This window comes from Trichomonas vaginalis, chromosome III (genome assembly GCF_026262505.1).
Source record: "Trichomonas vaginalis G3 chromosome III, whole genome shotgun sequence".
Lineage (NCBI taxonomy): Eukaryota > Parabasalia > Trichomonadida > Trichomonadidae > Trichomonas > Trichomonas vaginalis.
This window is the reverse complement of record NC_067205.1, coordinates 15,012,616-15,034,291: the sequence shown is the minus strand read 5'-3', so window position 1 is coordinate 15,034,291 and position 21,676 is coordinate 15,012,616. Positions and strand designations below refer to the sequence as shown.

At 32.9% G+C, this 21,676-nt stretch overlaps 11 protein-coding genes and 1 pseudogene across 12 annotated transcripts, besides 3 other annotated features; 3 read left to right on the top strand and 9 right to left on the bottom strand.

Moving 5' to 3' along the window:
- Positions 1-656: 656 nt before the first annotated feature.
- Positions 657-3,084: a mobile genetic element.
- Positions 1,095-1,859, bottom strand: TVAGG3_0704740 (uncharacterized protein; the record flags this gene model as incomplete). The annotated part of the gene is made up of 1 exon (XM_001298128.2): positions 1,095-1,859. One exon carries the CDS (start codon positions 1,857-1,859, stop codon positions 1,095-1,097), a length of 765 nt encoding a protein of 254 aa, XP_001298129.2.
- A 289-nt stretch (positions 3,085-3,373) lies between the features above and the next one.
- On the bottom strand, positions 3,374-3,934 carry TVAGG3_0704720 (uncharacterized protein; the record flags this gene model as incomplete). The annotated part of the gene is made up of 1 exon (XM_001295843.1): positions 3,374-3,934. The coding sequence occupies one exon, from the start codon at positions 3,932-3,934 to the stop codon at positions 3,374-3,376; it is 561 nt and encodes a 186-aa protein (XP_001295844.1).
- Positions 3,935-7,234: 3,300 nt separating this feature from the next.
- Positions 7,235-21,676: part of a mobile genetic element that runs on past the window's edge.
- On the top strand, positions 7,486-7,920 carry TVAGG3_0704710 (uncharacterized protein; the record flags this gene model as incomplete). Its single annotated transcript, XM_001298129.1, has 1 exon — positions 7,486-7,920. One exon carries the CDS (start codon positions 7,486-7,488, stop codon positions 7,918-7,920), a length of 435 nt encoding a protein of 144 aa, XP_001298130.1.
- TVAGG3_0704700 (uncharacterized protein) lies at positions 8,083-8,319 on the bottom strand (the record flags this gene model as incomplete). Its single annotated transcript, XM_001298130.1, has 1 exon — positions 8,083-8,319. The coding sequence occupies one exon, from the start codon at positions 8,317-8,319 to the stop codon at positions 8,083-8,085; it is 237 nt and encodes a 78-aa protein (XP_001298131.1).
- On the bottom strand, positions 8,368-8,838 carry TVAGG3_0704690 (repellent protein 1 family; the record flags this gene model as incomplete). The annotated part of the gene is made up of 1 exon (XM_001298131.1): positions 8,368-8,838. The coding sequence occupies one exon, from the start codon at positions 8,836-8,838 to the stop codon at positions 8,368-8,370; it is 471 nt and encodes a 156-aa protein (XP_001298132.1).
- Positions 9,305-10,605: a mobile genetic element.
- TVAGG3_0704660 (Mariner transposase) lies at positions 9,385-10,512 on the bottom strand (the record flags this gene model as incomplete). Its single annotated transcript, XM_051243532.1, has 1 exon — positions 9,385-10,512. One exon carries the CDS (start codon positions 10,510-10,512, stop codon positions 9,385-9,387), a length of 1,128 nt encoding a protein of 375 aa, XP_051090119.1.
- On the top strand, positions 12,377-12,637 carry TVAGG3_0704640 (uncharacterized protein; the record flags this gene model as incomplete). The annotated part of the gene is made up of 1 exon (XM_051243531.1): positions 12,377-12,637. One exon carries the CDS (start codon positions 12,377-12,379, stop codon positions 12,635-12,637), a length of 261 nt encoding a protein of 86 aa, XP_051090118.1.
- TVAGG3_0704630 (organellar and viral DNA polymerase type B) lies at positions 15,861-16,891 on the bottom strand (the record flags this gene model as incomplete). The annotated part of the gene is made up of 1 exon (XM_051243530.1): positions 15,861-16,891. A coding segment is annotated over one exon (1,031 nt), but the record flags the coding sequence as incomplete, so codon positions are not given.
- TVAGG3_0704620 (organellar and viral DNA polymerase type B) lies at positions 16,955-17,975 on the bottom strand (the record flags this gene model as incomplete). Its single annotated transcript, XM_051243529.1, has 1 exon — positions 16,955-17,975. A coding segment is annotated over one exon (1,021 nt), but the record flags the coding sequence as incomplete, so codon positions are not given.
- Positions 18,430-18,536, top strand: TVAGG3_0704610 (annotated as a pseudogene). Its single transcript has one exon. A coding segment is annotated over exon 1 (107 nt).
- On the bottom strand, positions 19,140-19,654 carry TVAGG3_0704600 (KilA, N-terminal/APSES-type HTH, DNA-binding family; the record flags this gene model as incomplete). Its single annotated transcript, XM_051243528.1, has 1 exon — positions 19,140-19,654. A coding segment is annotated over one exon (515 nt), but the record flags the coding sequence as incomplete, so codon positions are not given.
- TVAGG3_0704590 (organellar and viral DNA polymerase type B) lies at positions 20,000-20,938 on the bottom strand (the record flags this gene model as incomplete). Its single annotated transcript, XM_001291369.1, has 1 exon — positions 20,000-20,938. One exon carries the CDS (start codon positions 20,936-20,938, stop codon positions 20,000-20,002), a length of 939 nt encoding a protein of 312 aa, XP_001291370.1.

Below are 21,676 nucleotides of genomic sequence, written 5' to 3'. Positions count from 1 at the left end.
CTCTTTTATGATGAGTAAAAGGTTTCTGCTCATCAACATTTGATTTCCGACATATATGATTTCTAATTGCAATTATTTACTTTCTTTTTATAATCTAACTCTGTGACTCATACCATAAATTAATTATTGGAAAGTGTCAATATGTTTGGCATAACGCATGGCGGAAGATACCAAACCATGCAGGGAATATGATACGTTTAAGATCTCCGAACTTTTTTTCCAAAAATTTTCTATCGTTGCCCTACCTCTATTGAAGATGTTACAATCAACTGTACTTCCTTTCAAAAGGCAAAAATATTCAATACAAAGAACAATTATCCACATTGAAATATTTTTTACATTAATCAATTGTAATATTCTTTATGCACTCTATTTTTGTTACAAAAAAATCGTCAAAAAATTTTGCGGTTTTTTTATTTAGATGAATAATGCGATTATAAATCCCATGTGCGTTGGAAATCTGACACTGCAAAACATGATACATGAGTTCTTCATTGATCATATGAAGAAAGATTATCCAGATTTCCAAGAATTCGTGGCTTCTGAAACGTATTTCATGATTAACAAAGATGATACAAAAAGTATTTATGTCATGCTTTTGTCTAGAGGCGTCAACCTTAACTGTAACATCTTGTTCGAAGCTATCGTTAACTTAAGGATGGGCACTCATAGGCTCCTGACAGCATAAAAATGTTATTATCTCACAATATAAAAGGAATCCTAGGAATCTACAACTATATCTATATTGTTGGAAGACTTCTTAATGTATCATGCATATAAGTTATATCAATAACTCCATTATGTTATATGATTGTAATCATATTTTCGTTTCATGTTCAAAAACATTAAAATCATACTAACTATATGAGTATTATATTTAGGAAGCTGATATATAGATATGATAAAATGCTAGGTTTTGTGATTAAGAATATATACTTATATTTTAGAAAATAATACTTTTATAAAAAATTATATCTTATATAATCTAAAAATTTTGGACAATTAAAAAACATTAATTAAAAATAGAAGGTGAAAGTGTTTATTCAAAGAAGGTGCAAGATTATGATGTTTTGAGGGTGAAATAAATTTAATAATTATTTATGTGATTTAAGAGTAATACGATCATCGGTAGCTTGAAGACCTCTCTTTATAGCTCTTAATGCCGCAAACTTTTTTTGAACTTGCTTTGAATTTTTGAATGCTTTGATTAAATCTTTTGTTGTATCATACATTCTGAAATATCTGTTCATCATTTCTGGCATTGTTGGTAAATTTAACCTGTATCTTATTGCTACAATCGTTTCAAACATACTTTCATTGAAATGCAATATTGTGACTGCCATCCTAATTGGCCAAGAAGCATGCCAATTAATATTTTTATTAGCAAGCATTGCTTTGATATGGTTTATCGATTCAACTACTTGAGTTGAATGAATCTTTTTTACCATATCAAAGATTTTTACGGTATCTTCGAGGAATTTTTTAAGTGTTTTTATAGCAGTTTTATTTTTTGCATATTTCCATGGTTTAATCATCTTGCATTTTTCAGGATCTGGACAAAATTTATGATTTCCGGCATAATGTTTAGCGGAATTCAACCATAAAAACTTCTTTGTTTTAATTGACATATGTGTGTCATTGAGAAGTTGCCTAAGCCAACGCAATAAATTCTTTGAAATGCTAGATAAGATTCTGAATTCTGGCAGTTTGAGCTTTTTCTGTATATTGTTAAGAAAATGTCCAGGATCTCTGTATTCTCTGATACCTTTGAACGTATTTTTGATTGTAGAAACAATTTTGACATCGCCATCATGCACAAAAAAATTTACACGTTTTTCATTATTCCAACGCTTCAGCATTCTTTTTAAGCCTTCAAATTCCATTTCATTTGATTTTCCGTTGAAATTACCTTTGAAATTTTTAAAAGATTTAGATATCACTTCCCAATCTACAATTTTTTTGAGTTTCTCTTCTACAAATTGTACATAGCAAAACATTGCATTTCTTCTCTGACTCCAAGAACCGTCAAACAAAAGTCCCGAACATTTTCTCATTCGAGATTTCCAATAATTAACAGATTCTCTGGCAACTTCTATGATAACACGACCAACCTTTTCTTGGACTCGATGAAATGTAGCTTCTGACGGAACTTTGATGTTATTCAGCATGAATTGAAATTCTGATTGGCAAAATGTAGCGCCGCTCAATAATACAGATAGCACAAATTCAACAGTGTTGACGACATATGGCTCTACCCTATTTTTCGCGCTTTGAACTAAGTTCTTTATACGCTTTGCAACTGCTTTTGTTCGCCGCGGCATGAAAAATGAAGAATAACTTGACGGTTTCTTGAACAAATGGTCGCACATTCAAATATTGTGATGTACGATCAGGATAAAAGAATGTTGTTGCCGTGAATTTAGAAAATAGCAAAATTTCAATTTACGCAATCGAGATATAACTTGATCGTTTGAGCGATAACCATGGCACCCATAGTATTAATGAAAGTACTCATACTTACAATTATTTTCTCCCATAGGAATATTGTTCAATATACTTCACCTATAGAGGAAATCTCGAAATAAAATCGAATTTTTTCAAAAATTACAAAAATCAATTTTTTACAAAGATGTTCGAAAAATAACATTATATACGCATCAAATCAAAGCATTATATGGAGCATTATAATTCTATATATGATTGTCCATCTTGCTGTTGTGCTATTTTTTTTAAACAATAATTTCATTGTTGAAATTAAATTTGCAATTTCAGTAAAAATTGCGACCCATCATTTTGAATATAATTGAATTAATACATTTATTGTAAGAATATTATATACCAAATATTAGACTTCCACATGAATCCTGGTATGATATTATAAGTATTGCAAAATTAGAAAAAATATGCTCATGATATACTAAAATTCATGTTTCAAGGTTAACTTATAAATAAAATAAGTTCGAGAAATGCATCACTAAATATTTGAGCTTGTGCACTATAATGCTATATAACAGTCTTCACTGTTTTTAATATATTGACTTTGCTAGACTTGATTTTTTTCATCACCCTAATGAGTGCCCATCCTTAAGGGGACAATTAAATTCGGCCCCTTTTCTTTCTTTCAAAAAGATTGAACATTCATCAAAGGGAGCAATCCTGCATATTTTCACTAATGGCCTCAGTATTATTCAACGTTTAATTCAAAATAGGTTCTGATATAATGAGCCAGTAAAAAGTTTCAAACCAATTTAATGATCATTCAGGAAAGATTATTTTATAAAATATCACGCACTTATAGTTTACTCAAATTCAATAAAATAATACATTAGAAAATAATTATTTGGGGAATAAATCATGACATATGAACATTATTTCATGCTTGGAATTGAGCAACAATACCTCTGATCTGATTTCCATTGCGTTCAATGATTGCAATTCTAATAGTTCTCCTTGTTTGCAAAGCACTAACAATTTCATCCCTTATCGCTCTTAATAGTTCTCTGAAATCTTCAAGCATTTTCAAACCCTCTAAGGAATTTTGTAAATAATCAAGGTGATGAAGAAAAACAATTGACAAGTTTATCACATCTTGAAGAGTACCATTATTGATTATTTGCTGTATTTCAATTAACTCTTTTGTAAGTAATGCTATATCCCTTGCCTGCTCCTTTTGAAATTGGTTCAATGCAATACCAAGAAGAATGTCGTCTGACAAATCACTTCTTTGCGAGTAAATATTTCGATTTTGTACTGCATTTGATGAATATTGAGCAGCTGGGTAGTTTGTACGCTGAACTGCACAATCTGATGAGCTACTAGATGCGTAAGATCTTTTGCAACAACAGTCGCATACTCCAAATTTATAGCAGCCGTAACAACCTGTAAACACCATCCCGCATACAATAAGTACTATAAGATATATTACAATATCCATTTAAGTTCTGACTTTTTTTTTCAGATTTCCTAATTTGAGGGGAAAAGTCGTACTTTTGATTTTGCTCAGCAAATGATAGAATTAATATATTTTCCTTTCTGATGTTTGAAAATTATAAAAGACAATTACTTCTTTAGTCTCTAATTTTTTATTATTGTTTTGATGTTTCAAATAATAAAAATAAGGCAGGTATTACTTTTTGCACATCATATCACATATATATATATGAGACGTAATATTTATTGGCATAATCTTTGCATTACATGGAACAGCAAATTGAGATGCAATAGTTTAGATATTACACCCTTCTGTTTCATCAACCGAAGAAACCACAACACATATTATGCGTTATGATTTTTCGATGAGGAAACAAGTGTTCACGTATTATAAACTTCCTTATCCCAATAAACCGGCCCTAAACATAATTAATTTTAAGCATTATAATGGTCTCTTTTCTATGATAACCAAATCAATTTGGTTATCATAGAAAAGCACCAAAAACTAGAATAGGAATCGGCAATATGGAATTATGAAACAACTAGGATAAAATGGATATGGGACATTCATGAATGCATTCACTTTTTTCAAGACTTTTTAATGAATTTCAAATTCCTCAGATTATTTTCAATAGATTTTCCGTACCATATCATTTTTATTAGACAAAGCTATCTTTTCGATGAAATTTTTGCAAAAATACTCTGTTTTGAAAAAGATTTATGTAAATTTTTTGATAAAAGTGTCTTGAATGATTATCATTGATAATACCATTCCAATTGAATGCTGTTTTCGGCTGCTTTTATAAAAATTTGATCATATTGTACTCATAATTTTTTTTGTATTTTGGTCAAAAACTAAGCTAACATCAGCTGTATATTTGCATAAGCCATTAATAAGCTTTGGTATAGGTTATACTGAGTTTAGACGATCATACAATTTAGACTTTTTTCATTTAATTTAGTCTAACAAAGAGTGATTATCTTACTATTTGATTCATAAATATATAGGAAATAATAGTTTTATACCTTAATATGATAAAATTTTATAAAATTTTCCCTTCTCCTTTGGCAATATTAGTCATTAATAGATATATTTAACATGATGGTTCTAAATATATGAATAGATAAAATTTTCCTTTCAATTTTACGAACCAAATTTATTACCATATCCTAAATTTTTTTCTATGTTTATAGACCTTTGGAACTTTGTATGAAGTCTAAATATACATGTAGAGTATTCAAACAAAACAAATATCAAAATCTAAACCTTTGAATTACCTTCAATTGCTTAACCGAATTACTAGATCTTATATATATGTGTGTACTAATACCTTTTGATGCATAAAAAACTCCAAAAGAGTTTCATTTTAAAATAGTCGATATCAATTCAAAAAATTGAAACTATACCGTCAACTGTCAATTTTTCAATAGTTCGTTTTTTTAAATGTAATTGCTTTTTTATATGCATTAATCATTTGATAGTAGTGGGATCAAATTACATATCTTAAAAATGTATTCCGAGTGGAAAAAAAATCATAGAATGACCACAGATATCTGTTAATCCAAAAATATTATTAGAATCATATTTAATAAAAATGCTATTGCTTAGAAAATAAACGGAAGAATAAAAACGCACTGTTTTCAAACCGTCAAAATTGAATTTGTGTCAAATATCTTGAATTTACAATTTTAGCTATTTAGATAATTAGAGAAGCATTTGATCAATTTTTGTGTTAAACAACTATTTTTCGAATTTCTGAGATATGAAAATTAATTCACTAACTTCTTAAAAACATGAATTGAATGAAAACTCTTAGAAGAAATGTTCATATCACTTTCATTAATGGAGTACAAGGATGATTCCGAGTTCTTGGATGATATCCAGAAGTCCAAAACCCGATCCAAGGAAATCGTGAGAATGCAAATGCACTTAGCTTATCTTGATGAATCAGAGCCCGCAAGTGAAGATGAAAATCAAGCACCAGCTAATGCCGAAGAATTTAAAGTTGTCAGAAAGTTTAGCTTACAAAAATTCCTTGAGGCACACCCAATCTTAAATGTCAAAGACCTTTGTAACTTTTCTTTGGATCAACTCTTGTATTTAGTTGATGTTGTTCGCGAGCATGAGTTTTCATCCAGACGCGGTCGGAAAAACGGTTGTGATCCATTAGATGCGTTATTCCTAACATTAACTTACTATTGCACTTATCTTCCATTGCAAAAAATGTCAGGAATTGTTAGTTTGAAACAGAGTTACCTCAGCAAAATCATTAACAAAACAACAAACAGGATGTTCCCAATTTTCATTGCTGAATTCATTCCAAAACAATATTCTCCCTGTGACAAGGAGTTCGATAACTTTCCAACATGTGTTGCTGCAGTTGATAGCTCTACTATTCCTTTTACCGTTCCTCTTGATCTTGCTGAGCGTAAAAGTTCATGGGATGCTAAAAACCATTGCAATGGTATGAAGGTTCAAGTTCTTGTTAATCCTTTAGGACAGGTAATTCACATGAATACAAGTTTTTTAGCTTCAGTTCACGATAAGAAAGTATTTGATTTATCAGGAGCTTCAGATTTTTTACATGTCCAACGTGGAGTTGAATCTGTTGCATTAGGACTTCTTGCAGATAGAGGTTACATCGGTATTCAGAAATACCATCCAACAGCCGTCATTATGCAAAGAGGTGATGACGAAGAAGTTACAAAACGCAATAATGCGATTGCACATGATCGCCAAATTGTCGAACGCCGCTTTGCACGCGATAAAAGTAATTGGAGTGTCTTGGCAATAGGATATCGTGGTGAAAAAGGCAATCTTCCACTTATTGTTCAAGGATTGTTTGCTTTAGATAACTATCACATCGATTCCACACCTCTCAGTGAGAAGGATAACTGCGATTTTCCTTGCACTCCAAAAGATGAAAAAGAAGCTGCAGCAACACCAGAACCAAATGGTTCAGGAAGCCCAATGCCAAAGCCAAGATGTGTTCCAAAAGATCTTTATCTCCAAACTCCAGAAACTCCAATGAAGATTCCATCTCCACTAGCTGGATATGAAAAGATTGATAAGATACTTGTTAAAAGAACACAAAATGCAATCTACAACATCGAAACAAAAATGTCAATTCCAGGATTACATAATGAGGGAGCTACCTGCCATGTCAATGCCGTTTTGCAAGTTTTGTTCTACGTAAATACTTTCAGAAAAGATGTAATGGAGCATTTGGAAGATGTCGAATATACGCCAGTGAAAGCACTTGCCGAAATTTATGATCAGATGTTGCACTACCGCCACAAGGAAAGTTAGTATGACTATCATGGGTACGGAGGCACTGCGTTCCACCTTACCCATTATATGTGAATTTGACACTTTACAAAACCATTAACGTATATTTTACAACACAACCATAACACCAACTTAACCTTAAATATTTACAAAGCCGCCAACCACTTCACCTCACTAACGACTTCACTAACGAATTCACTACCATCCTCACTAAATAAAAATAACCTTGTTTTTATTTTCCAACTTTTTAATTTCATTGTAAAGACATGTCTGACTACATTTACTATGACTCTTTCCCAGAACGTTTCCGTGAACTATTCAAAACTCAAGTAAAACTGAGAAACATGCATTTTAACAAAGACAGACCCATTGACGATGAAAGAAACCCTGAATATATTACAATCCCATATGACGCAAAGTTCATTGCATACATTCCTTATGGTCGCAGAGGAACGAAAACTATTTCAACAAAGAACAAAAATTATTTCTGGAGCGATGAAGAAAATTGCCTTATCTACATAAATGCATACTTAAATAAAGCTACATATTGTACAAAAGAAGGTTGGACTGGATTTGAGCTCTACATATACGACGACGATGGAAACAGACGCTGTGTATACCCATACGATAATATGTACCATTGTTTTCATCAAGCATTAAACGAATACATAGTCAGTAAGGGTCTCATTCCTGCTGAGTAGAAATGTTATATTTTTGTTCTGTCATTTATAAAAAAATAAACTTAAAAAAATGATATCACCACCCTCACACGTATGAAAACATAGCACAAAAATAAATTTAGGGTAGATGGTTAGATCTAACCCGATTTCTAACCTCATTTCTACCCTGTTGAATTCATTACTTTATAACTCTCTTCCTTTCTCCAACTCTTCTAACTTCTTCTTAAGTTCAGCAATGTTGTCCTTATGAAGTTTAATCTTTCTCAAAATTCCTTCTTTATCTAATGGTTGCTTTATCTTTCTAAACTGAACTCTACCATCCTTCATAGTATGAACGTAAAAACCTTCTGGAACCGCTCCTGATTTAATGTATTCTACCAAGAACTTTTGTTTCATTGCTTCAGTGACTTTAGTCGTCATTTTACTCTAAATAAAATTTTAATATTAAATAAAAATAACGTTATTTTTTCAGTAAGGAAACGCAGGAGTTTTACGATTTATTTGAGAAGTAGGTTCTGGTTTAAATGTTGGAGTTGGTTTAGGAGTTGACTTTTGAACAGGAGTTTGTACTTCCATAGGTTCAGGAGTCATTGAAGGTGTTGTTTGTGAAGGCGTTGGTTTTGACGTTGGTTTTGGCGAAGGTGTTGGAGTTTGTTTAACTTCAACTACTTCAGTATTATTTACAACATTTGCTTTATTTCTTTTCAACATCATAACTGCTACTGCTGTAGCTAGCAAACCTAGTGGGAGACCATATCTTATATAAGGACTTGACCAAATGCTATTTTTGACAGGAGCTGGTGGAACACCTAACCTTGGTGAGACTGCTCTTTGCCATTGTGCAGCTCGTAAGAAATATTCAATAGGTGCTCCATAATCGTTTAGTAAAGTTTGTTTCATAGATGGTGAAGGTTCGCGAGAGCTTGATGAAGAACTCATTTATAAGCTTTAAAAATAAACGTTCATCCTTTATTCCTCACTGTCGTCCGTAGCTAATTATAGTCATCTAATCTTATTATGGGGATGCCATTAGCACGCACCTGAATGGCAAAGCAACAATCCCTCATAAATCCAATAAGTGGCTTTGGTACATTTCAGTTGCTAGTTCAATAGGTCCTTTAACAGACAATTTGTATGTTATTGGAGCAGTAGATGTTTGACCTTGCTGGAAGCAAAAGTCCACTTCTGTTGGAAAACCACATAAGAAATGTGTGTTGTCATAGCTATCCCATTTATGTTCCACACTACCATCATCCACCAATGACCTCATAACATCTTCATTAAATCCTATCATATCATTGTTTGTATTGCAGGCGTTCGCAACCATTTCATAAAATACAGGTCCATATGATTTTTCAGGTTCTGCAGGCATATTTCCATAAGCTCCCATGGAAAGCTGAAGATATAGGGTGTCCAAAGGTGTGTTTAGCACAAACCTGAATACTGCGAATAGAAATAAACAAGTTACATATATATAAAGTTTATTTAAATATAATCACCATTGGATTCAATCACGCGTTCGCAGCGATCGATCCAGGCTTGAAAGACACGCTTTAAATCATCATGAGAAAATTGCTCAAATTGCTCTCTTACAAAATTTTCAAGATCATCTGGACTCGCGAATTCGCGTCCTTCAGCTCTCTTTTTTAGCGTGCCGAATAAATAAAAGTCAGAGAGTGCAATATCAGGTGAATAAATTGGGTTTGGAACAACTTTGACATTGTTTTCCACCAAGTAATTCATTACCTTATGACTTTTGTGAACTCTTGAATTATCAAAATGAATTGCAAACTTTTGTTTTTGTTGTTTGGATTTCTCAAACTCATCAGAATTGATAATTTGAGTAAGAACATTGTCAATTAGATACTGAGCATTCATCGTATTAGGGTTTTGAAGAATATCAATTGCGATGATGCCATTCACGCCCCAAAAAACCGACAACATCATCATTGGTGTGTCAATTTTTTTCTTCAGGAATGTTTGCGGATTTTCAGCCTTCGGGATCCACATGATTTTGGCTTCTGTTGCATATTGAAACCAAGACTCGTCCTCTGTTACTAAAAAGCGAAACTTCTTGGATTGATACGCACACAATATAGAGAGGAGCTCTTTCGAAGATTGGACTCTAGATTTTTTTTGAACTGAATTAAGGTTGTGCGGAACCCAACGTGTATACGCTAGTTTGTAGTTCAAATAATTGTGCAGATAATAACTGACTGTTGTACGTGGTATCTTTGTCATCTCCTCTATCCTTCTGAGTGATGCTCTTGGGTCTTCATCTAGCGCTTGAAGAATTGCTTTGATTTTTCTTTGATCCGGCGATTTTTTGTCAATTTTTATGATGGGCGCCTTTTTGTTCATGAAGTGATACATCCTAACATGATACGTTACAGTGGAATAGCTAGGAGAATCCATACCGAAGCATTTTACCAATGTCTCGTAGATTTTTTTACAGTCTTTGCATTTTTTTGCAAGAGCGAGGATGTTTTCTTTATGATTCATTAAAAAAATGAAAAAAATCCCGCCAAAATTTCCCGCGAAACCGCCTCTTGTCTCAAAATTCATTTTATATCCCGGCATGGCGCCAAAATACAACTTACTCATCATATACATATATTCATATTTTTTATTATATATTTATAATCAGCATATATCTCCTTTAATAGTCTCATATAGAGCGCTGTGCTAAACGCACCTTTGGACACCTCATAACATCTTCATTAAATCCTATCATATCATTGTTTGTATTGCAAGCGTTCGCAACCATTTCATAAAATACAGGTCCATATGATTTTTCAGGTTCTGCAGGCATATTTCCATAAGCTCCCATGGAAAGCTGAAGATATTTAAACTTAGGGTTCTCAAAATTAACATAATAGTTGTCTTTCTTTCTAAATAGTGCCCAAATACTTTTAACATTAATAGGCGTATAAGCTGCTGTAAATGTTGCACTTGAACTATCTGTATTCTTTGAGAATGAACCGTCCATAGGAATCCAATCCATAACTTTAACAGGAAAACATAAAGCCTCGTTTGTATAATGTTCTACAAGTTCTGTATAAATGTTAGGGTCTAAAGAGAATGACTTTGGATGAATGAAACATTCATTAAAATCCATCTTTGTTCGAAATAGTTGTGGGTTACAGTTGTAATAGTAACTGTTCCACTAGCTTCTACTGCCTTCGTTATCATAGTGAATGGTTCATTCCATGGAACAAATTTATTTGTCGGTGGATTTGAATCTGAAGCAAATGCAACTTTAAGAGTTGGATTGAAAGCAATGATATCATTTACAGATATAGATGTGCATTGTAAGGCGTCACTACTGAACTTTACTTTAAGCTGAATGTTTCCTGCAAAAGCTGGAATAAATCGAATAGCTTCTAATGGAAGGAATCTTCTAACAGGAATTCTTAAACGAAGCTTAAAATCAAATGATTTTCCTGCTGTAATTGGACCACTAACAATTTGTCCTGTTCTGCATGTTCCCGAATGACTCCATACATCTTCATGTCGAGTCTTTGAGAAAACATCTACTTTCTTTATTTGTTCGGGAGTTTGTGAGTTTGAAGTTATATATGCTTCTTCTCTTGCGTTGTCTTGAAAAAATACAATACGACCATTTGCAAGGATTTGATATCCAGCAACTGCATAGAAAGCGTCATCGAAACCAATCCAAAATCCTGGTGGGTTTGTTTTATTGGAACCTGAACCAATTTCTTTATCTACAATAAATTGACCTTCCATTTTATACGTAATGAATGTATTGTAAAGGTCCAACATATTTTCACCAGGAGGTGAGAGATTGAATGTTACCCATGTGTTATCTTTAGCAGTTCCAGGTTGTGATGGAATCTTTGCGTCAGAATATTTTCTATTAGTGTCACCAATTTGAACTGCATTGTCTATGATATCGAAATATGAGCGAATCTGATGAATATGCTCTGCTGGAGTAAATTCGTTTAACTGTTCGTTCTGCATGTATTTACTTCAGATAAAAATATCTATTTACTTCATTATTCTCACTCTTCTTCTTGGCATTCGTGGTGGAAGTTGTTTCTTGACATTTTCAATGAACTGTACATTCTCTTTTGTCTCAACTTCTTTCACTGGCGGGTCAGGATTCTTTGACTCGGTTTGTTTTTCAATGAAATTCACGAACTTTGCAATAAGCTCTTGGTTCGTTATTGAAAGTACATCTGGCTTCTTTTCTTCTTGTTCTATTGGTGCTCATTTGAACAGAAGGTTTTATATGGGCTTCGCCCTCGGTGCCATGCACCTTAATGTCGCTCTCTGCATTCGCTAATGGAACCTTTCTTTTTCTTACGTATATTTTACCATCTTTACTCTGACTTACGTAATAGAAAGGATGTTGTATTCCTCTTGCGTCATTTAATATAATAGACTCTCGCTCTGATTTTGACAAGCTCATTTTACATCGGTTAAAGTTTTAATTTTGTTTTTTATCTGCAGTCAAATGACTCAGACAAGCCCTACGGACAAGACCCAAGGGGTCATAGATGTTGAAGCATTGAAGAAAGAAATTCGTGAGCAAATTTTATCCGAACTGAAGGAACAAAAACAAGAACAAAAGCCAGAGAGACCAAAGAGAAAACTTAGTGAAAAACAACTTGCTGCATTAGCTGCTGGAAGACAAAAGAACCCACGTTTGCTGGCGAAGAAAGCTAGAGAAGAAGCTGAAGCAAAAGCTAAAGAAGCTGAAGCAAAGAAAGAGTAAATGGTTTATTTTTATTCGAATTAAATGTATAGACAAATACCTTTATCTGTTGCGTTCAGTAGTGAAAATCCTGACGTCAAAATAAAGGGGACAGAGTAACGTTTAAGTTTCCAACAGACTGGATTGTGAACATAAATGAAGAGAAGTACATTGGCAAACAAATATGTATATAACACGTGCTTACAGAAAGGTTGAGTTTATACTTCAAGTCGAGATAGAAAATGACGAACAGTCTTTAAGCGCCCAAAACATTCACATATACAAATACTTTAAAGACGATACAACGTTAGAAGACTGTATAATTACATTTTACGAAAATTTTCAAAAGAAGTTTAACATTGAAGTACAAACTTTACAGCCTTTACGTGAGTTTCTTGCACAACTGAAAGAAGAAGGTAGTCAGCCACAACTTATAGACTTTCATTATGAATTTAATGAAAATGAAGATGGAACACATGACTGTCAGTTTGTTGTATTCTCACCATTCAATGAAGTCGCTAAAGAGAAAAAAATCCATTACGTATAAGATTTCAAATCTCTGAACCAAGTGATGATTTCAAGAATGTTTTCAATTATGATGCAATGCTTCCGAGGAAAAATGAATTTTCAAAGATTGTAACACCTGGCATTTGGGATAGAAAGCAAGCTATATTATATTCAAACTTAAGTAAGGAGTTGAAAATGAGTTCATTGGTCATACAAGAACTTCACCACTTCCTAACCCTAAATACTATAAATTAATTGGCTTTCAATCGTGAGTTTTGGATAGACATGTTCTCCACTCATGACCATAACTGCCCAGTGTTCTTACCTCCAGACCATAAGGACTGTCTCTACATTGAAGCACAACTCTGAAACTCTACCATCGCAGTATTGTAAAATCTACGCTAGTTTTATTTTTTCTGAAAATTTTTATTTGAGTGAAAGGCATGGAAGGTGAAGGACATTGGCAAACACTCGAACATGACAATGACTATGAAATCTTTTCAGAGTACCCATATCCAATTAGGCGCATAAGTAACAAAAGAGTTGTAAGTGAGTTTGACAACGGTGATGGTTATATTGTGTTTATTTAAACAAACATAAACTCTTTAAGCATAAAATTGTTGCAAATCAATTTATACCGAATCCTGAAGGACTTCGAGAAGTAGACCATATAAACAGAGACAGAGGAGACTTTCATATCTCAAACTTAAGGTGGGTGTCGAGAAGACAAAACATGAGAAATATTTCTGGTTCGAATGGCTATGTTTGACATTGTAGACACTCTTCCTGAAGATGCTGTTGAAATTATACAATACTCTAAATTCTCTAGAAAATTACTACTATGTCCCAAGTGAAGATGTTTTTACTATTTCATGGAACTCAATACAGACGAATGAATGTCTTAAGACAGTATAGCAAAGATTATATAAACATTACAGATGTAGAAGGAAGAAGAACAAAGCTGTCTATTGCAAAGTTTAAGAGAGACAATGATTATACATAAATGACAAAAATATATGACCTCATTATTTTTATCACGAATGACCTCATTGCTGACAAAAATAAATGACCTCAGAACTTCAACTTACGAATAAAGCTTGTTTTAGTCGTTATTGAGAAGTTAAACTTTTCAGCAAAGCAAGGACTAGAAGACTTACATAAGTCAAATCCAATCTCTTGACCATCATGAAGTGCTTTGTAAAGTTTCATTAAACTGAACTCAGAGTCTTTGTCATATGTTCCAACAGGTATGTGAAATGTTCTTATCTTCATTGTAAATAGCATTGTATAGCTTCAGGAAACATTTCATTAGCTGTTAAAGCAAGAACGTCTTGTTTTACACCTTTTACAACGTGCATGAAATGCAACTTCATTTAAATCATCGTGAGTAAGTCTATGTAGGTCTTCTTTCCACAAATATTGACTTGTATGCTAAAACTTTGTTTTCCAGGTGTTATTTCTGCGAAGTCAGAATGGAACTGACCTAATGTTTTACCAATAAGTTCTCTACGTATCTCTTCTGAAATTCCTGAGCTAACAGTGGGATGTCTTCATTGAAAAATATGCATGCTATCGCAGTCCTGGTAAAATATTTTGAAGACCCATATCTTCAGCAGTACAGAATACTTCACACATTATTCTCTTCGACATAGACAGAATGTTAACACCAAGTGGACAGAAGTTAAAGTGTCTGCAAATGCTTTTCGTTAGCTTGAAAATAGTTTTTATCTGAAACCATCCAAACCTTCGAACTTCACTATATGGTTGTAGTTTCTGATGGCATATCTTATAGCATCTTTGTCACTTTACTATGGTTATTTTTGACTCAATAGGAGATAGAATAGTTTTGCCATAAATACTGTTCAGAATGAGCTTTATATTTCTTGCAAAGGATTTCCTTCTTTCTTATACTTTAACCTTAACTCAAACAACTTCTTTACTTCATCTCTTATTCTAATATCTCTGTTTCCTCGTAATAGTATCCTTGCAACACTTCACATTTGACACCTTGATATTTTATGAGGTCTTGTAATGTTATATGGTCAACATACATTAAACAGCAGTGTTTGAACTTCTGGGAACGTTAAGTTCTGGATTTAGTTCAGGGTCACAAACTATTAAAGGAAAGTGTCTATGTATTCCAATCTCTGTTATCTTAATGAGAACAAAGAAGCCAGACATAAACTTTTCACCAATGGGTTCCTTTTGGTCGTCATCGAATAAATGTCTCATGAGATACTCTGTGCTTAACATTTCTTTCTTCATAACCTTTGGAATACCTTCTAAAGTATAAAGTCTTGCTATAGCTGATGGATATAATGAAACAGCGTCGAAGTCAGCAATGAGTTTCTTTTCGCTCTTTTGTTTCATGTTATTTGACAGCATACATCTTCCACCTTGAATACAGCGTGAAATAAATTCTCTTGGTTTATTTGATAGGTCATATAAATTTCCATTAGGGAAGTATACTCTGTTCTCAAATAATATGTTAGCAATTGAACAAATACTAACGTAATCATAAACGTTTAAATCAAATTCTTTTAATATGTCATTGCGGAACTTAACAAGACCTTCTCTTAAAATTCTTACATCTTGTTTGCAATAAAATGTGCTATACTTTTCTAAGTCGAAATGGTTTTCATCTATTCTGCAGTTTTCGATTAAATCTATGTTTTTCATGAACGTTTCAATATCTTTTACAAACTTACATGCTTCAGAAATGACACCAGTTCTGTTGTCATTTGCTAACAAAACACTGCTGTAGTAGTTGTATGGAAATACTTCTTTCGGTCCTGTTTGTAAGTTAAACATAGCAGGAAATAGTTTAAGCTTCTTATTTATAACACTGTAAGAGTCTTTTATAATAATTGCCCTTCCTTTATATAAGCCAGTTATTTGCATTGTTCGTGAAACTTTAATGATGGGAGTTCCTTTCACTTCTGTCATGTGTCTTAAGATGAAGTTTATATCATAACTGAGGTTATGGAAATATATTAAACTCTTGTCAGGAAGTCGTTCCAAAAATTCTGTTGCACAGTTCTGACCCCAAATGCTTTCACTCACTGAACCATCTTCACTGTCATAACATATGTTAAAAGCTTTATGAAAGCCATCAGTACTGCACTCAAAGTCAGCAAAGAAAACGTGCTCAGGAATGAACTTGCACTTATTTTTATTTACTTCTTTTGACTCGGCTTTCTTCTTCAGTTGTACACAATACTTTGGAGCATATGTCAAATCTTTAAATGGTGCAAGGTTCTGTTTATATAAGTCAGTCGTATATGTGAAAAGTTCTCCATAAGAAATAGGTTCGAAATATTTGCACTCCCACAATGTTTTCATAACATCCCATAACGGTGTTGTTCTATCATAACGAACTACATATTTGTTCTCTCTCTTTGTATAAATCTTCATCTGTTTCTCAATGTTCATTCCACCACACTCCTTCAAGATTTCTATATAGTTGCGAATGAAATATGTTGTCATTGGTAATCTTTCGTTTAGCATGTAGTGGTCTTCAACAAGAAGTAAGTCAATAGTTCGAATAGTTTTACACTCTTTTGGTATGTATCTCTTTATTTCATTATGTCTTGAGTCATTGAAGTAACCAATGGTAACATTAAATGCTATACCTGTTGCATCAGAAATTTCTTGTACTTTACTTTGAGGAAAGTCTCTAACACGAATGACTTCTCTCATGTGGTCAATAGTTTCTTCATTTACTCCAGCCTGAATGCAAGCATAAACGAAGCAGTTATCTTCTGTCATAAGTGTTGCAGTTCTTTTGTTCAGTTCATTGAAGATTGGTAGCGTTCAAGATTTATAGGTAATTGCAAAGATACTTCCAGAACTGACCGCTTCTCTTCTTATAAAACTTCTTTTCACCATTATCTTTCCAAAAGCTTTCTATAAGTGCTGGGTTTCCTGTTTGCTTAAGAGCTTCCAAAATGGCTTTCTGGTCATTTGTCAGTGTGCTTTCATCTCTATATGGTCTCTTTTTTGGTTTGCCTTTCTTTACATCTGACATCGTTAAGCCTTCATATTCTGTTAAATCATACATCTTTATTTCGGTAAGATTCTTTATGTTTGTCAAGAAGAAGTCATAGTGCATTTCAACAATACCTGCAGCATTTGCTTCTATCTCTGATATAAAGTTCTCCTTCAAGAGCTGATGTAGTAATGTTCCAATATTATTGAGGTTTAACGTAGAACATTCATACTTTCCACCAAGTTTATAACATACCATCCATCTCTGTTGGGAGTTTATTTTAATCTTCTCTAAGAGTCTCATGAAAACCTTACCGAAATGTTTGTGTAAGTAGTCTCTGTTTGGTTCATCTAAAGCTTCGATGTTAAAGTCAATGAGTCTATTGCCTGTCTTAACATTCCTCTTCCTATTCTCTTCATCTTTCTTTAACCATCTCTCACATTCTTTTGGTTTGTCGTCAATGGAACGAAGGACATCATTAGCTTTGCGAACTTGTTCTATAGCGCTCTTAAACATCTCTCTTCTCTGTTGTTTCAGTGTATCGTCTCTCTTTCGTGTTTTACCAACGTTTGCATTTGTTATGTCATACATTTCTCTTCTTACTTCATGAGGTACTGAACGTCTATGATATAAGTCAATAGCAACGTCATTTAAAGGAAATGCTCTTGCATGGACTTCGTCCTCGCCGCGTTGCGGCTTTATGAACTCATGAATTCTATCATAAGTTATTTCACCATTGTAGTCTTTAATGAAGTCAGCGAGTAATTTTTTGTTTGTTGCGTAATGCTTTGCAACATCTATATTAGCTTCTGTAAGAAGTTGTTTTATTTCCGAGTGTTCTAACTTAGACAACTTCCGATACATCTTTAGTAGGAAATAAAAAAAATATTTTTTGAAAAAATTAGATTAGATTTTTTTAAGTTATTTTTCAAAATAATTTAATATTTTATTTTAATGAAACACATGCAAGATTGCAAGTTCTTTTCATACAATGCTCTCGCTACTGCCATCAAGAATGAGTTCAATAATGCTTCAAATGTTAATGTTATCTTTAACAAGAAGTTTGTGAAAGAATCTAAGTTTGGTCAGTATGTCAGACCATTAGCTATCGTCATTGACCGCAAATGTTATACTTCACAAGAGTTAGCAGTAGTTTTGAAACAAAAAAGTTTCTTCGTGAATGCCAAAGATACTCATTATACTGTCATAAAGAACTCTAACATTGACTTCTTCAGTATTGCTTTAAATCTTTCCGAACAGAAAGAATATAAGAAAGGTGAAACAAATGTGAAATATTATCCTTCATCTCTGAAGACAATAACGAACAAAGATGTTATACAGAAATTCTTACCAAAGGTTGAAGAAGCTTCTATTGACATTGACGAAGGAAGTGAAATGGTTGAAGAAATAGACCCTGAAGCTATTTAAGCAAAAATATATTTTTGGTTAGTCTTCATATCGATATTTTAAACAATTCCCCAATGTATAAACTTTTCATACGCTTTTTCATAAGCTTTATATACCTTCAGAAATTTTGCATAATCTTTAGAAGCATTTAGATATTGTTTAAATGCTTTGTATGTCTTCAGAAATTTTGCATAATCTTTTACATGTTGTTCGTTCTCTTCTTCTGTCATGAGTTCCGAATATTCTAAATTCATGTTCTTTCATATGAGATAAAATTTTATAAAAAAATAAAATTAGCTTAGATTTTTTTATTCTTCCTCTTTGAAGTTATCGAAATATTCTGTTATTTTTTCCTTCAGTAATGTTAAGTCTTCTTTGAATGTAAGTATTGTGCAACCTTTGATGTCATAGTGTGTTTGAGGAAGAGTATTTTTGACAATTTCCTTTATTTGCTCATTCGGTGTCATTGAAATCGGTAAGTTTTCACGATAGAACCAGTTTCTGTCAAATTTATATATTTTAGCTAAGTCATAAAAGCTCTTGTTGTTTCTTCTGACTAAATGCAACATAACCACATCTTTATCTTCTTCTTTCTCCAACTCTTCAGTATATATCATATACTTATAACTCTTTTCCTTTCCTTTTGGTACCGAACGCGGTATTCTTTTCTGTATGCTTTTGTCTTTGGATTCAATGACTTCATCTTTTGCTTGAAGTTTCTTTTCCATCTCTCCACGTTCTGCTTTATATAGTTCATCTAACATCATGAAAATATAACAAGCATAACGAGGTGAAGCCCACATTGCTACAGCATTTACTAAAAGTCTATGAACATAATAACCTTTCAAACCAGGAGCCAAATTCTTGCGATTTTCGTACGGAATCTCTTCTCTCGGTTTTCCGAGGGAAGCAATCATATGAGGAAATTCTTCTAAAAGTTCTTTTGTCTGTTGGTTTTCAAACCAATGATATGCTTGCTTTGTAGAACGAAGAGCATTCATTATACTTTGCATTTGGTACATATCGTCTTTGACTGAACGAATGAGACGTAACTGTTTGTTATACTGTATGTACTCGTATTCTTCATTTATGGCTTCATGAACGATAGCAGTTGTTGGGTTCTCTAATGTTGACATTACTGTCTTTACATACAAAATAAAAAAATAAATAAAAATAAAACTAACTTTATTTTTCTAACTAATGAAATTCATTATTTTTGTGCTGAATTCAATAAAAATATATTTTAGGGTAGATGGTTAGATCTAACCCGATATCTACCCTCATTTCTACCCCAGTTATTTTATAAACATTTCACATGATATACGTTATGAATTCGTGAAATTTTGTGAAAACTCAACGGTTTGACACATGCCCTAAAAATTATTTTACTCAGAATTTTGTGCTGAATTCAATAAAAATATATTTTAGGGTAGATGGTTAGATCTAACCCGATATCTACCCTCATTTCTACCCCAGTTATTTTATAAACGTTTCACATGGTAAACGTTATGAATTCGTGAAATTTTAAATATTTTTGTAGCTTCTATTTCTTCAGTTAATATATCAAAAATTTTAACGATACCGAAAGTTTCTTTATACTTCTTCTTGACATCAGATAAAAGGAAATCATCGGCTGTGGGATAGTTTTTATTCAGAAATTCTAACATGTTCATTTTATTTTCTGCCGGTTTCTCTGCCTCCCTCTTTAAATCTTCGTAATCGTTTCTCATTCTTTCTATCTCTTTTACTGAATAGTTATATTTCCTAATTGCTGCTTTACATTTAGAACATTGCGGATTCATTTTTGCGTTATATTCTGAAACCTTACCTGCTAAAATAACTAAAGCATCAATGGCTTTCTTTAAATCTGAAGCAGTTGGTTTTATCTGTTCATGCCATACTTTACCTCTTCTGTCTTTATCTCTTATCTGCCATACACATTTTGCAACTAATGAAACAAAGTTGTCGTATGTCTTAAACTCCCCCGATTTATATATGTCAGAGATGTTCTTATATATCATGTCGCAATCTTTATCCATAACTTTGTGGTTGCAATGAAAACCTAAGAATTCAGAATTTACCTTACGAATGAATTTCTTAATTTCTGCTGAATCAGTAACTTTAACTTCTATTTCATCGAATTCATGAATAGCGAGCTTTTGTTGCTGTACTTCCGGTAATTTAGGTAAATGGTCAATAATGTCCTGCATGTCATAAAGATATTCTTCATTTTCTTCATCCTGTGCGGTACAGTCTAAATTACTTGTTAAAAGTTCTTGCTTTATTCTTTGTATTTCTGTTTCGAAAGTAAATGAAGAAGGAATGAAGCTTTTCATCTCTACTAACATAGATGTTGGATTCATGACTAACGAGTTTGGTGCTGTTGTTTGAATTGTTGTTGTGCCGATTGTTGAAATCATATCTTTTATACAAAATAAAAAAAAATAAATAAAAATAAAACTAATCTTAAGGAAATTCATGAAAATTCATGAGGGTAGAAATCGGGTTAGAAATCGGGTTAGATCTAACCATCTACCCTAAACATTATTTTTGGTGTAAATTTCATTGACTGACTGACTGACTGACGGCACAAAGTGGCTTAACGAAAACATTAATATATAAAATTCATGAAAATTCAAGACCTTTGGGTCTCGCCGCTTAGCGGCTGAGGGTAGAAATCGGGTTAGATATCGGGTTAGATCTAACCATCTACCCTAAAAATTATTTTTGCTGAATTCAGCAACAAAATGAACGAGGTCAGGATGTATGTAAATACCTTTGAATTCATTTATAACGCCCTTAGTAAGCTCATAAAATGCTTGTTTTGAGGTTGAGCCACTTTTGGCTTGACCGTATTCTTTCATCCAAAACTCAAGAATTTCCTGCATGAATTTTGTATAAAAAGCAACCGCCGGAATTCGGACTGTTGCTATATTCTTCACAAAATGCCTTATAATACTCTTCCCAGGACTTATTTTCCAACAACTTTCTAAAGTTTTTCATTAACTGACTGACTGACGGCACAAAGTGGCTTAACGAAAACATTAATATATAAAATTCATGAAAATTCATGAAAATTCATGAGGGTAGAAATGAGGTTAGAAATCGGGTTAGATCTAACCATCTACCCTAAAAATTATTTTAGTTAAAGTCCATCA